Source organism: Jaculus jaculus, chromosome 4, assembly GCF_020740685.1.
Source record: "Jaculus jaculus isolate mJacJac1 chromosome 4, mJacJac1.mat.Y.cur, whole genome shotgun sequence".
Classification (NCBI taxonomy): Eukaryota; Metazoa; Chordata; class Mammalia; order Rodentia; family Dipodidae; genus Jaculus; species Jaculus jaculus.
In genome coordinates, this window is record NC_059105.1 from 29,735,310 (window position 1) to 29,751,634 (window position 16,325).

Below are 16,325 nucleotides of genomic sequence, written 5' to 3' on the forward strand. Positions count from 1 at the left end.
AGAGAGGTAAAACTTTAGCATATTTAAATTTTAAAAGCTCTAAGCAAAGTGGAGATATATATATAATTATGAATAAGCGAATCTTTAATTATAAATATGTGTATGTCAGAAAATAGAAACGGGCTGGAGAGATGGCTTAGTGGTTAAGATGCTTGCCTGCAAAGCCAAAGGACCAAGGTTCAACTCCCCAGGACCCACGTAAGCCAGATGCACAAGGGGACACATGCATCTGGAATTCGTTTGCAGTGGCCAGAGTCCCTGGTGCACCCATTCTCTCTCTCTCTCTCTCTCTCTCTCTCTCTCTCTCTCTCTCTCTCTCTCTGCCTATTTCTGTATCTTTCTCTCTCAAATAAATAAAAACAAAATATTTTTAGAAAATAAAATAGAAACAAAATATCAAATATTCAGCAAGTAAATAAGAACAAAATACGGAAGTCAGAAAAATATTTTTAAGTGATCTATAACAGTGAGTTGTTCTAAACCTCCAAGAACCTTTATTACTATCAGAATACACTTAATTCTGATGTGCTAGACTTTCAACATACCCTCTGGCTCTAGAAAAAACTATTCAATTAGAACATTAAATCTGTCCCCAAATCAGAATGTATATCAAGTGGAAGTTTAAATCACAATAACATCTGCTTTTTCTACCCCACATCTCTTCCGCTGCAACATTTGGCATACTGTAAGTTTCTAGCACCCCCATGTGGCTTAATTGGAGTGGTTTCATAGGCTTTTGAAATCAGTGCTGAAATTGAACAGTGGAACAGACTGTAATTCAACAGGGAAGTTCTGCAGGCATCATAAACCAAGAAAGAAAATCTTAAGTCAGCAAAACCCTAAGACAAATGGATAGACTCAATTCCTAACTTATTTTCCACCTACTGTTCATGTTATGTGAGTCCCAGAGAGCACGATTTACAAGCAAATATAGCTAGTTTCATCTTTGCTCCTTGGAACTCCCCCAATGTTAAAAATCAAGAATTTGATATAGACAGTTATTGAATAGACAAAACAAACATAGTTTTGCTTCAAAAGAACAGTAGTGTTTTATTGGCCACTTTGTACAACTCTTAGACAAATACAACAGCCTAGTTACATGTTGTAATTACAAAACATACAATTAGTATACCTTTCATATGTTTTACTGTTCTCAACAACATTTGAAGTACAAGCTGGTTATATTACCTCAATGTATTGAGAACAATTTGCATTCCCAATATTTTCTTTCTTTAAGTATATCCCTAAGCTTGTATGTGAGACTTCTTTCCAACTATGGTATATTTCACAGGTCAGTTAGAAGGAAGAAGCTAGAGAAGCACATGGCCTTACTTGACTAGGTAATAGATGATCCTGCATGCAAAGATACATACGTAAAGCCTGTCTGTGATGCCATAAGCCTGAGCTGCCCATCAGTCTTCCCATGGAAAGTAAAAAAGCAGATTTTAAAGATCTGATAATATCAGAATATTCTCAACATGAAGTGGAATTTATAAATAATTGTCCATAATAGAGATAAAAGTGTAAGTTAGCGGGCTGGAGAGATGGCTTAGCGGTTAAGCGCTTGCCTGTGAAGCCTAAGGACCCCGGTTCGAGGCTCGGTTCCCCAGGTCCCACGTTAGCCAGATGCACAAGGGGGCGCACGCATCTGGAGTTCGTTTGCACAGGCTGGAAGCCCTGGCACGCCCATTCTCTCTCTCTCCCTCTATCTGTCTTTCTCTCTGTGTCTGTCGCTCTCAAATAAATAAATAAATAATTTTTTTAAAAAGTGTAAATTAGCAAGAAGTCAAGGGTCTGTTAATAGAAACATGAATATGACTTATTTGTATGCTGAGCTGGAATCTCCAATGTTAAAAATATAAGTAGAATGCAAGAGGAATGCACTTTATTATCAATAGGCTACTCATAGTTCAATATTAAAATCATAACTAGGCTTCAGAACATAAGAAAAATGTATAGAAATAGGCATGTTACTCATTGAATTAATGAATAATAAAATTGAAATGTGCCAACATTCATATATGTACACTAATTTTTGTCAACTCAAAACTCTATTAAAACCTGCAATGATTGATGGCAAGAATAGAGGTAGAAGATGATTCAAAATATCAATAGATACCTTTCAAAATATATTGTCTGAGAAACTGCCAGTTGACTTCTAGCAATAGTTACCTCCGCCTCAGGTTGGTACCATTTACCTCATCAAAGCAGACTTTCTGCCAAGTGCTTAAGGATAAGCAAGCGATTCAGAAAAATGCCCTGAAGATATGCAGAATGACTCACCACAATTGTGTCTTACCTGTTGAGCTCCTTCAGTGTCTTTTGCATGTTTAAAATATCACGCATCTTATACAAAAACCACTTGTCAATGGAGGTGAGCTTCACGATCTCATCGAGGGGCATGTTGTCTCCCAAGGCCTGCCAGAAAGAGATGCTATCTTTCACAACTATTTTCTAAATGTCCTGCTTGGTTGGAAACATAGAAATCATTCCTCTCCATGTTTAGAGAGCCTGGGGCTCTCCAATAAGATATGAAACATGAAACTGAATCATTGATGTTTCTTGCAGTTAACCTAAGGATGCTGCCAGCTACATCCACAGATGGTATCCAAAAGAGGCACAGGCCTGGAGCTGCCAGAGTGCTGTACAGAGGCTCTGACTCCTCTTCTTTATTGGCTCACATTAGCAATTATGCATATGCTAAAGCTGGTACACTTAAGTTCAAATGATAAAAAAAACTATACAACTAAATATAATGACTACCTAAATGCATTTCTAATGACCATCCTTCAGTACACAGTCTAGTTTCCTCACTTTATTCTACATTCATACAAACAACAGTCAGTGAGGATCCATATGTCAGACCTGCTTGGCATTCAAATTCTAAGATGTTTCATCATGGAGGACTTCTAATAGAAAATTATTGTGATCAGTTACTATGACTTTTGTACTAATAACAGACACTTTTATGTGATTCAAAACAATTTTAATAACTTATGTTCAATAGGCAGCTCAAACTTTCTTTTACGCTTACTTTAGCTATTTCTTAAAATTCCAAGCTGGGGGGCTGGAGAGATGGCTTAGCGGTTAAGCGCTTGCCTGTGAAGCCTAAGGACCCCGGTTCGAGGCTCAGTTCCCCAGGTCCCATGTTAGCCAGATGCACAAGGGGGCGCACGCATCTGGAGTTCGTTTGCAGAGGCTGGAGGCCCTGGCGCACCCATTCTCTCTCTCTCCCTCTATCTGTCTTTCTCTCTGTGTCTGTTGCTCTCAAATAAAAAATTAATAAAATTAAAAAAAAAATTCCAAGCTGGGTGAGGTGGTGCAAGCCTTTAATCCCAGCACTTGAAAGACAGAGGTAGGAGGATCAAAATGAGTTTGAGGCCACCCTGAGACTAGAGTGAATTCTAGGTCAGCCTGAACCAGGGTGAGACCCTAGCTTGAAAAACCAAATAAAATAAAATAAAATTCCAACTGATAAAGTATAAATGCAAATGAGTATAACATGCAATTGAAAAAGAGATAAATTCTCAAAACTAAAGTATTCATATTCAAAAAGTATATTTATTCATATATATGTTAAAGAATAATAATCATGCTTCAAACCTATTTTCAAATTATCTTCTATATTTTTAATTCCATTTAAAATTATGTAACTTAAAAAGAAAGCTGTTTAACTGGTATCTCTATAGCCATATACTAGCCAAGAAAGTTTAGTTTTCTTAAGGCATTACTTATTTCTAATATCAGAAAGACCATAATGATAAGTTTAAAATATAACATTATTCACAATTCAATTAACCATACTATCATGACATCTAATGAGAACACTCAAAGTCTGTTAATTTTTCAACTTTATATATCTTTTAATTTTTCAAAAATTATGACCACATTCCCAAGAACTACAATCAGTCTCATTTCCTAAAATGATTGTAGACTATAGAGTGATGACAGATTACTTTTCTAACAGTGACTGTATATTTCAGACTTAGCTGTCAGCCATCAACAAGGTATGGTGGATAGACCTTAAGTTGCTCATGCATTTTACAGATCCAATGATGTTTACATTCAATTACACACAGTAAAGGAGGTCCCACATCCAGAAGCCATTTGCCTCTGAGGAAGGAGAACCAGTGGTCACATCTGGTTTCCATCAGAACGTAAGAACTTCCACTTTTAAGACTTCATCTTCTGCTCTGTAGCTTTGGCAAGTGATACCACTGTAATGAAGTCCACGATGACCCCAAACACATGTGAGAACACTTTAATGCTGTACAAATCAAAAAGAATGCCCTGTCTTCTCCCCAAATCAAAAGAGGTGATGATCCAGTCATACTGAAATAAGACTGCTGCAAAAATCAGACCTCAGAGCAAGTTGCCCTTTGCTGAGAATCATGAAAGCAAGTGAAGATTTACACACTCCTTTCATTCTTTTTCCCTTCAGCCTTCCACTGTCCTTACACTCTTTGTCAAAATCACTAAGCTCCTGGTTGCTGTGGAAATGAACAGTAATGATGACCTCTAACAAACAAAAATCAGTTCCTTCTCCTAGCACTCTGGCAGAGAATAATTTATATCTCAAGGCTCTGAATGCCATGCTGGTATACAGCGTTCTCTGTGCAAGAATGAACTTCCACACATTTGCCTTGAATTCTCATCCTTTATGAGTCTGTTAGAAAAGAATGAGAGATTTGCTTGAGTTTTACAGCCTAGCTGGGAACTGGGAAATGCTGCCCTTTTTCATCTGCTTTGAAGTGGCAGAAACATGATTGCTAGACTTAAGGAAAAAATCCATTTTCTGTCTTTTGCCTGAGGAAAAAAATAATATCTATCTAGGTATATCCACACCCACACATATGAATGTCATGGATTGTTTTTAAATAAAAGGCTAAGAAAGGAACAACCCATACAGTAAAGCATTTTTCCAGAATAACCTCTATTCACTCATGGCTGCGCACCACTAGTCTAGAAAAACATTACTTTTGAAGCTCAATGTTAAAAAGTATTTATCAAAGATATTAGTATCTCCCAGAATTACAGCAGGAGCTAAATATTCTCTATGTAGAAACCATAAGAGTGAAGAGAGTATATATTAGATGCAACCAAGGAAATATCCCTTCTTCTTCCTCTTGCCAAGGCTCTTGAGATATACACATTAAAATTTGAATGAATTCAAAATCATAAACAGCATTTTCTGTTGATGCAAAGGAAATGTATAAAGCCATATTTTTTCTTTAAATATTAAAATCATGTTTTCACTAACACATCATGCACACGTGTGTGCATGCACACATGCACACACATACACACACACACACACAAACTTTGAGGATCCAGGGTTGTGTGACACTGTTGGAGGATTAATGCTTGTGCTTTCTTAAATGTCAAAAAGACATTCAGGGATTTCTGACCAGACAGATTCCAGCTACCCAAGTCACCTTCTATGAAATCAAATGAGGTGAAAGTTCAAAATTCTAAGCATAGTAAATATGAAGGGAGATTAATATGGCATTTAATTTGCATGAAAAGGAACTGGTGGGTAGAGGTGATAAATTTTAGGCTTCTTTGTTCTAAAAGTAACACCAATAAAATAATTGCAAGGGAAAGCCTGTCATAAGGGGTTTTATAATCTCTTGTGTCAACATGGAAAATAAATTAAGATTATGGTAGTATGGGTGTCGATATGTACTACATGACACCACTGTGAGAATCTTCCTCTCTCATATACAATTTTATCTACTAAGGGAGATGATAGGAAAGGGCAAGTCAGTATTGTCAAATCAACTTAAGAGTACCAATACTGTACATACTAAAAGAATGGGGCATTTTTATTTCTCTGACATCCTTTAAAACTTCAATGTGCGTAATATTATGCACAGAGACATTTTCTCTTACCAAAAACTGATAGCTAACCCCACAAAGCACAACCTACATTCCCCAATGAAGAGGGTCCCTGTGGAGGGACCAGGACAGAGAAGGAGGCTAAGGATGGTACCAACATGGCTGCATACACACTGTGCACATAACTAGTAAAAAAAAAAAAAAAATTAAACAAACTTCAATGTTCTCATAGGTCCAGGATTATAGTCAAATAATAAATGATGCATTTTGTTGATGGTAGAATGTTTGATGAAATCCACAGAAGCCTCCAGCCTTCCTAAGAACTTTCTGTTGAGGATTGGTTAAGGTTTTTCCTCTAAATGTCTGAATTAAGAACACTTTGTTATTTTAGTTTGACTTGAAAGCCCAAGATGATCATATTCTGAAGTTATTCTGGATCCTTTGTCCCGTATTACCTTGGCAATGGCATAGATACGGGTGCTGGAGGGTTCCAGCAGCTCTTTCCTGAGGTCCAAGTTTGAAGGCCATTCCTTGTTCATGGGAAGACGAGGAGTAAATCCATCCACAGATGGGTGGCACATCCTTAAAGCCTTTTGGAAACTCTCCTCAAAGGTGCGACCAATAGCCATGACCTGGAACAAAGTCATGATCTCATGGTGAGAGGAGTAACTCACCTGTGTTTGTTTAATTTATAGCAGATTGCATGTGAAGACTTAACCAAAATTATCTGAGAACACTACTCAAATTTTAGGGTGGCATTTTTTTTTATTTCCAATTACCCTTTGCCATGGTTTTAGTGTAATTGGTCTTTAACATCCCATTAACATGTTTTTAGCAGTGACATAATCCAGCTACAGTTGCTGAGACTGATGAAGAAATTGACAGTACCTTCACTGAACCACAATCATATTAAAATAAGGAATATATGGCCAGAATATACAGACTTTTAGAATAGAAAGCAAATAAGGAAAATAAAACATAAATTAACACAAAAAGTGAATATCAGTCAGTACCTCTGACTGAGTGGCTTTCTTTGTAGCTAAGCATTAATATTAATAGAACTTCAAGAAGCATAACAAATACTGATAGATATGACATTTGAATGTAGATGTGGAGACTAAATTCCCCATGACTAATTCAATGTGTCTCTCCACAATCCGTACCAGTGATTGTACACTAATCAGCTACAAAAATCATGAAATGATTTAGTTTGAACAAATTATAACTGAGAACTAAACTTAAATTGACCTTATGAACTATCCAATAATTATCACTAGGTAAACATTATCTTTGAATCTTTCCATGGAATAATAGGTTGCTTTCAATTTTTTTGTTGTCTAATTTAAAATAATAGCAGTCATAACACTGCCTTCAGTAAACTTTCTTGAGTACTCAAATGGACTTGAGTTCCACTAATGTTAGTTTGGCAAGTCTTTCTTCCAATTGTATGGAAAAGTATATGTCCCAAGATCACTAATACCAAGCAAATAACCTTTTCATTCTGTTCCAGATTTAATTAGAAATAAGGGTATTTATAAAAGAAGGCAAAAACAAAATGTTAAACAACATAGGTATGCAATTTTGAATTTGCGATTCATGCTGATATCTTGAAAAGTGAGGCAATATAATTAAACATAGTCTAGCCTGGGTGTGAAAGAGACTATTTTATGGCACTGTAAAAATAAGAAACATTACGGGTTATAATAAAATGTTTCCCTAAAGTAATTAGACCTCTATATTAGTTTTTATATTGCATCATTGTTGAGCACAATGAAAAAAATGGTATGTGAAATCCATAGGATAAAAATAGATCAGTACACCTTTCTCTCAGTGTAGACTTGCTTAATTTTAAGTGGCTGTTCAAACTAAGCCTTTTTTGCTAGTTAATAGTGTTAAAATTCACATTTGCTAAGGTAATGTCACCATTCTTTATAGTCAATTGGTAGTGTTTTTCCTTCCCTGAATTTATTCCACCACATTCTCATAGCTCCTGACATAAACGACATTTTGACTTTTACTACAAATTATTTATATTATATTGGGTTGTGTTTATATATCTAAATTTACCAGCTGCCAATGATGTGCTACTATTGTATACAACTTTTATCCTCTGGTATTTTATTTATAGGAAGAATTGAAGAAATGTTTGCTAACTTGAGTTGAAATAAATGTAAAGTGTTAACTATTCATTGCCAACAAAAAACCACCTCAGATAATAAAACCAAATTAAAGCATTACAAAGTTATCCTAAATTCTATGTTTTATACATTTGACTGTGAATATTACAAAAATAACACACTTCCTACAACGTATAAACTAAATAACAATTGGTTATTTGGCTGAAACAATATTGACACAGTGAGATTTCCATGTCACTGAATTCTCATTCTATTTTTCACTGAAAAGCATAATAGAAAAAATAAGATTTAAACAACTAGAAAGGAAGAAAAACGCTGTTTGGTGCACCTTTTAATGAGAGATTTTAATTTGTAAGGCCAAATTGTTCCTTCTCTGTCATTATTACAAAATCTTCCATAAGTACATTGGAAATTAAGGAAAGCAAAATAGTCGTAACTGTAGAAGTGGAATGCTGAAGTCCAAGGAGATGGAAGCCACAGCTCACATGAGTGGATGAAAGTCCAGTGCTTAACCTCAGTTGAGTGGCTTTTCGGGTACACTATGCTGTCTTTTATACGGTTTTACTTTCTTGACTTGGTAATAAAGCATACTTCAACTCAGTTATGTTTGTATAAGTCTTGATTTTATATGTGTCAATGCATTGCGTACCAGCATATACAGCCTCGTCATTGTACAGACAGACTCTGAATTCACCAAAATGTCATGTAACTAATGACACATGCTTAAAAGGGGCACTGTTAAAAGTCAAGAAGATATGAAATTTCTATACGTTCTCCAACCGAAAACCAGTTTCCAGGGAACTTTAAAGCTTTAGTTGGTGTTAAAGATCTGGCCAAATAACTGAAACCAAATATAACAGTGAATAGAGTGCTCAAACTAGGACTCACCTCTCCTACACTTTTCATAGAGCTGCCAATTCGGCTAGATGTTCCATGAAAACGGTCAAGATCCCAGCGAGGAATCTTGGTCACCATGTAATCCAAGCTAGGTTCAAAGCAAGCTGATGTCTTGCCAGATACAACATTCTTGATTTCTGGCAATGGGATCCCCAAAGCAATCTTGGCTGCAATGAACGCCAGTGGGTAGCTGAAAGCAAGAAGTTCATTTCATTTTTTGTCTGTTTTTCTTTTAGCAGTAAGTATTGGGAAAAACAATCTCAAAATATAAATGAGTCATTCTTTAAAATTCTAGCATTATACTCCAGTGTATAAGACACCTGATTTTGTACTTTGTATAAATGTTTAATAGCCACTTATAAAATAATGTTAGCGATAATAAAATATAGAGGGACTGGGGAAGCCACTTGCTAAGTCTTGCCTATACTGCAACAAGTTATGGCCTTTATCTCATCAATATAAAATCTATAACTTTCTTAGTAAAATAGGTTTAGCCTCCCCTATTTGTGGTAGTGTCCACTCAGATTAGAATCTGCAGAATATTTTTTTGAGAAAATCATATGTACATATCTGTATGTAGGAAAACAGCTGGTAGTTGAAAGGATTGTAAATTTAAAAAATGCAGGTATTGCAAGTTTGAGTACCCAGTACTATCTTGAAATGAAATAAATAATTTTAGAAAATAATTCTTAGAACTTAGCTGATGGAGGAAATAAGTGCACTGCCCACAGTCACATAGTCAGAAGACGAAGCAAATGAGAAACCAGGTCTCCTGACTGCTGTCAGAACAACTTCTACCACTCCCTGCAGCACTGTCCAAGCAGATTAAAAAATAACCTAAGAAGTTAATAGTTTTGTTGGTTAATAGGTTAGGATATTTAAATGCCAGGTGCTAAAGATATTAATAGAAACAAAGGTTTTATTTACTGTCCTTCTAATTATGCTTGCTAGCAGTAATTAAATAGATAATTATTGTGTTCTACTATTTACCTATGGAAAAATCCTATATAGTTTTCATCTGGTGGAGTTTTAAACTCATTTAAATTGATAGATAATTTTGTATTTTTATCATTACCACATTTCTAAAGTCAAAATAATAAATGTAAGCTTGAGTTGAGAAATCTGTTTTTATCAGCCACTTGCCACAGATCTGTTCACCTGAAGAACAGCTGAAAACTGAAAATAAAGATCATGTGCACTTTTTATCAACACCTGTGATGTACAATTAAGAAGCAGATTTTCACAGCTTGTTCTGTCCACCCAGACTTTGACTAGTTTATGATCAGTCAGCAAACAAAGTCTGCTCACAATGCCACTCACCTCAACCTGGTAGCAACCTCATTAATAATGGTGTCTTCAGGATTCCCTTAATGACTTCATGCTAACACACAGAAAGTGGGAATACAGTTTATAACTGCAACATGGCCTTCTACTAGCAAGTCAACTTTGTACTTCTGTCTACAAGCCGTCATCCATGGCCAAATATTTTGGTCTTACCCAGTGGCCTTTGAAGCCAGGGCAGAGCTGCGGGACAGTCTGGCATTCACTTCAATGATGCAATATTCCATTGAGGTAGGATGAAGGGCAAATTGAATGTTGCATTCACCCACGATGCCCAAGTGGCGAACAACATTGATTGAAGTGCGTCTCAACATCTGGAACTCCGCATTGGACAGTGTCTGGGCTGGGGCCACAACTACTGAATCACCTGGAGACCCAAGCAGCGCTCATTATTTGACGTCATCTTTTAATAACCAACTTAACTGTAGGATTCTACTTCAGTGATACAAGACGTGGAATAGCCAGGGGGCTTGTTGAGGGAAGACTTGAGAGAAAGAGAATGTGTGTGTGTTCGCATTTATATGTATACATGAGAGAAAAATAATAATTCTTGTATTTCTAGTACTATTTTGACACATTACTTATAGAAACCCTTCTAACTTTGCCTGCGTTCATCTATTTACTAAAGCTTCAATCATCTACTTTCCAGAGTCACTTGTAATTCTTCACCTTCTCTTCATTCATCTCAAATGAGCTCTCTTGAGTTTTTCCCCCATAGAATAATATCATGTATTTGTATCAGACTGGCTCACCCATATATCTTTTTCCATATATCCCCTCTTTCCATTCTCACCCTTCTCCAATCAGAGACCCTGCATTTGGCATCTTATAGTCTTCTCTCGGCCTGTTTTTCATTTTCTTCATCACTAAGCCTCTCAAAAGATAGTCAATATTCATATCCCTCATTACAACATAATTCCATTCAATTTTGCCTCCCAAAGTAAGTTTATATTGAACTGAACTATTTTTGTGTTGAAATTTTTCTTTTTGGAAATCTAAAATCAACAATTAAATTTTCATTCTTCACTGGATGTAGCACTTCATACTGCCACATGTTAACTTCTTTTACAATATACCCTCCCACATTGACTCACATGATACTATTCTACTCTGATTTTCTTCCTAACTCTCATTAATTCTCTTTTTACTGACAAGTAAATTTGTCTCTCATAGTTCAAAGTTTGGCCCTCTTCTCTCATTCTGTGTCTATGTCCTTGAAAAATTTGTATGTGTGTCCAGTTTCAATTATTGCCTTTATGCTCAATGATTTCAGTGACTTGTATTAACTTTTTTCATTACTCTTTTCTTATGTCCCATTTCCACAGCCTTAACTCCCTTCTCAAGAATGCCACCCATGTCTTATATCTTATATTTAGCATTTCTCAAAAATAAGTCATCATCTTTGTTCTTATGACTGGTTTTACTTACTGAAAAATCTATTTTTTTATGACTAGATACTATTTTCTCAATCATTCTGTGACTAACACATCAGTTTGTTTAAAGACATTTTGACATCTTTCTTTATTTCTTTATTTCTTAAAGTCATAGACTTTACCTCCAATTTACTGCTTGTATTTTATTTTCTTCTATTGAAATCAGAATAATTGTGTCTGCCTTAGTTAATAGGTATACTGTGAAGACCAAATACTGCCAATACTATAAAATGCTATATCCATGTGTTAAATGCTATCACTTGTCTGTCATTGGAGAACAGTAAACAAGCTCATAATGGTAGCTGTGATCAGCACTGTGAAGTGAAGATATTGGTACAATGCTTGTAGAGTCTTTGCCCACCTGTGTGAACACCCATGGCATCCACATTTTCCATGTTACAGACAGTGACACAGTTATCATCAGCATCTCGGACAACTTCATATTCTATTTCCTTCCAGCCTGTCACTGACCTCTCCACCAGAATCTGGTTGGTCATAGCAAATGCCTGGAAATTGGTGACAGAAGACCTCAAAGGTTAATAAAGGTATTGGCTTAAGCAAAAGGTTATCACGGCACCCCAACTCAAACCCCAGTCACCACTGAAGTGTAAAACTCAGTCTCCATTCTCCCCCAAGGCTGCAGGAGGTTCAGGGTGTCAGGGAATCAGTGAGACCAGAAATAGCATCCTGCCCTGAATATGCTTGATTGGCATTAGTGAGGCTTGCCATTCAAAGTGCTGAGATGACATTAAATCAAACTAATTTAGGAAAAAGAGAAAATAATTGAGCAATCAAGCAAAGGGAAATGAAATTATTTCAGCAGCTAGGCTTCTGTGGAACTAGAAAATGTGATAAGTACAAATAAATGTAGGAAAATAAGTCTAAATACTCTGGCTTTTGCTAAAATAGCTGAAAGAGCTCTGCACAGTGACACACACAATAAAAGTTAGTTGGTGCTGATGAGGAAGAGAAAGCAGACGATAATGGCTGTAACAGTTTGCCAAGATGGCATGTGAAACTTGGGAATTAGAAGACTCATATGCGGCTATTATTGTGGTTAATCACTGCCTAAGTGCTTAAATACTCAGAGTCGTATATCATACACGCCTGATTAGACAGATATGAATTAGTATAATTATCCTTTCATATTTACTGCATACCCACAGTTGGTAGAACACTAAACTCAAAATATGAAAGAAGCAATCTCTGACCTTAGGACAGGTAGTGACTGATCATGAAAAGCATAAATATCCTTCGTAACATATTTGACTTGAGATGGCAGAAAATTAGAAGGCATTTTGATGTTTTTCAAATTGTTATTAGGCTCTGTGATAAAATAACTCAATTTGTAATTTCCCATAATCTATCTCAATATGATATATTTTCAATTTTAGTCATCACTATAGGTTCCGACACACACACAAAAAAAAAAATGTATTTCATCTGTCCCACATCTGCCCATGCCAAGGTTCTCAAAGAAGTCAGGAAGCTTGGAATGCACAGATGAATGGTGAGTAGTGATCTAGTGATTTAATTTGTAATTTGGGTTGGTGGAAAGTTAGCCAGTAAGGCCAAAAAAAGTGATTTCTAGATTTACTTAAAGACCCTGTTTCAAAAAATAAGATGGACAGCAACTGAAGGAGACACCTGGCATCAACTTGTGGCCTCTTTAAGCATATGCATGTGCACACCCACACGTCCACACACATGCCAACAAGCATACACACACGTATGCCCACCACACATACCTATACCCACAAAGGTGATGAAAGGAACATTTGTAGCACCTAGTGTGCTATAGTAACTTCATTGTTTTATATCCATAAATACATTTGTGCTTTAAATATATGATTGGGGGGGGCTGGAGAGATAGCTTAGTGGTTAAGACACTTGCCTGCAAAGCCTAAGGACCCAGGTTCAATTCCCCAGGACCCATGTAAGCAGATGCACAACAGGCACATGTATCTGGAGTTCGTTTGCAATGGCTAGAGGCCCTGGCACACCCATTCTCTCTGTCTCTCTTCTCTCTCTCTCTCTGCTTGCAAATAAATAAATATATTTTTTAAAAATAAGAAAAAAAAATATATGATTGGAGTCCAGAAAAGCAAGCAAGGAACATTTATACTAAATGTGTTGTCTCTTTTTCTTGTGACCTTGGCAACTTTAAGAAAGGTAAATCTTGTTGATAGGCTAGTTATCACTATAATTTATCCAAATGGACTGAATTGTGTTTATCTTTTTTTTAATTCCAATATCAGCAAGTCAAGGATTATATTTTGTTTCAGTTCAAGAAACAAAGCAATGATAAACCTACAGGCTGAGCTTCTGTGACAGAACTCCTCTCATGGCAGAGATAAAAATTTTCCTAGGTTCACCTCCACACTTTTGCAAGGCTTCTTGGCTGTGCCTCTATTTTGTTCATTCAGAGTAATTACTGAGCCTCCAGTACTGACAGACACACTTGTGCGAAAGTCTGTGGGGTAATGGCTTCCATATTTCTCTGTATTTTGTGGAACATATCTTAATTTTCTCAAGACTTTTTTTAATCCCCAAAATGCAATTGATAATGCATTAAAATGATTTTGGGTGAAAAACAAGTTATAAGCATTCAATCTCACTTTGATTTTTATGTGAATGAAGTAGTTGTCAAAGGTCACTCATTTATGAAACTGATGAGTTGACTCTATATAATTTAGACCCTTGAATTTTAGATAGAGGTATTACTGCTCTTTTATTAGCCACTAAAATATATTTCAGCATTCTGTATATTTTGGGGGTGGTTGTGATAGAGAGGAAGAGACAGGCTGCTGCAGTCAGGAGACCAATGATGGATGTTGGCAGAGTGCCAGTGTGTTTACCTGAAATCCTGTGGTTCTCATTGTGCCCTGACACTTAAATTCCCTCTCAAAATGTCAGTTCTTGGTCTGGAGAGTTGGCTCAGCAGCTAAGACACTTGCCTATAAAGCCTAAAGACTGGAGTTTAATTCTCCAGTACCCACATAAACCAAATACACAAGGTGACAAATGTGTCTGGAGTTCAAGTTCATTTCCCATAGTTGGAGGTCCTGGTATGCCCATTCTTTCACATTCTGTCTCTCTCTCTATCTCTTCTCTCACTCTCTCTTAAATAAATAAATAAAATATTTTTAAAGTATGTTCTTTTGTCAATAATTTTAGAGAACATATCAGTGATTTAGTGAATATAGAAATGACCATAACAGTCTCTAATAATATTAATTATGGTTAGTAAGACTATTGCACAAGAAAATGCCTACCTTTGTGCCAAGGTCCACTAAGGTCTCCTTATTTGGACAGATGCCTGAGCCTAACCCACCCAATGCATATGCAGACCGGATCATCACAGGGTAGCCAATGGTGTCTGCTGCCTTCAGGGCGTCCTCCATCTGTGAATAAGAACAAGGTTACCAAGGCGGTAAAGCTGACCAGTGTAGCAGGAACACACACATCCACCAACACAGCCAGAAAGTGAGATAGTGAATATGGATGTGTTCTATCATTACCTTATCTCCTTCTGAAAAAGAAGTTGCCAACATTAAATAAAATTTTATAATTCTAGAAGATTTTTTTTTTCATTTTTTGATAAATTTTAAGTTGTCTTATAAGAATAAACCTGTGTCAAAGGCAGAAATAATTATCATTCATTTGAGAATGAGACATATGGAACTATTGAATTTTAGCCTCAGTTTAAAAGTCTATGTTTCAAGGGAAAATAAAAGACTTTCTTTGCTTAAGCTATCCTGGTATTAAAGCAATATACTGTTAGGAATACTTATAAAAAGAGATATTTCATTCTTCAGGTTCCATATCAGAGTAGTCCCAGAAGCTTGAGAATTTTTTTAACTTACATAATACAACATATGGTGACTATATTTTTCTGACTTAGAGAATTATTGCACTACCAATGGGAATGTAATTACACCTTTCCCATATGCCTGTTTCTCATCATGGGAAAGCAAGGACATAATTATATCTGGCAGTGAAAGAATGAGTATATGGCAAAAGCTTCCCAAAGTGTTCAGTAGAGCTATCATGGGATAGCTCTTGATTGACAGACATCTTTGTACCATAGCATGTACTAGGTAGCATTGTTTTCTGAAACATGCAGACCCAAGCTTAGTCACCTCACCATAACTTGACTTGTCGCCAAGGATTTGCCTGTTTTTATAGTGGGGAAGTTGCTCTTAAGCTGTTTCTAGAACCTCGACCAAATATATGCCTGGAAACAAAAATAAAGACCAGGGCAAACAAATGTTCAGTGACTTGACTTCTTCCTGGCAACTGGTAATAGCCTATAAATAGGCATAATGTACAGTGGAAAAATAAATACTAGAAAAAGCAAACAGTACTCCTTAAACATTTCGCAGTAATGGGTTCTTACTAAGTGTATTTCATTCCAAAATATTTATTCCATTAAAAAAATGTTTCAAAAATCATTGGCAGGGTATGCATGCATGTGCATGCATACATACATACACACACACACACACACACACACACACACACACACACACAGCTTATTCCAAGAGAAATATAAAAACACTTTGCTCTCAGATGTTGGCATGGTTATTAGCTTCAAACCAGAGATCTGAGATTCAAGGGCAACTCAACCAAAACTAATCTACTACTTTGGGGACTTATAATTTTCTTTTTATAAAAT

General features: G+C 36.2%; 1 protein-coding gene across 1 annotated transcript in view; it reads right to left on the reverse strand.

Annotated features, from left to right (window-relative positions):
- Positions 1–16,325, reverse strand: part of Cps1 (carbamoyl-phosphate synthase 1) — a 110,779-nt gene that overhangs the window by 51,895 nt on the left and 42,559 nt on the right. Inside the window, exons 16-21 of the mRNA XM_004653515.2 lie at positions 14,923–15,051; positions 12,009–12,153; positions 10,371–10,581; positions 8,865–9,063; positions 6,294–6,470; positions 2,300–2,418 (exon numbers count right to left, since the gene is read on the reverse strand). Coding sequence (XP_004653572.1) covers positions 2,300–2,418; positions 6,294–6,470; positions 8,865–9,063; positions 10,371–10,581; positions 12,009–12,153; positions 14,923–15,051 — 980 coding nt within the window. The remainder of the gene's footprint in view (positions 1–2,299; positions 2,419–6,293; positions 6,471–8,864; positions 9,064–10,370; positions 10,582–12,008; positions 12,154–14,922; positions 15,052–16,325) is intronic.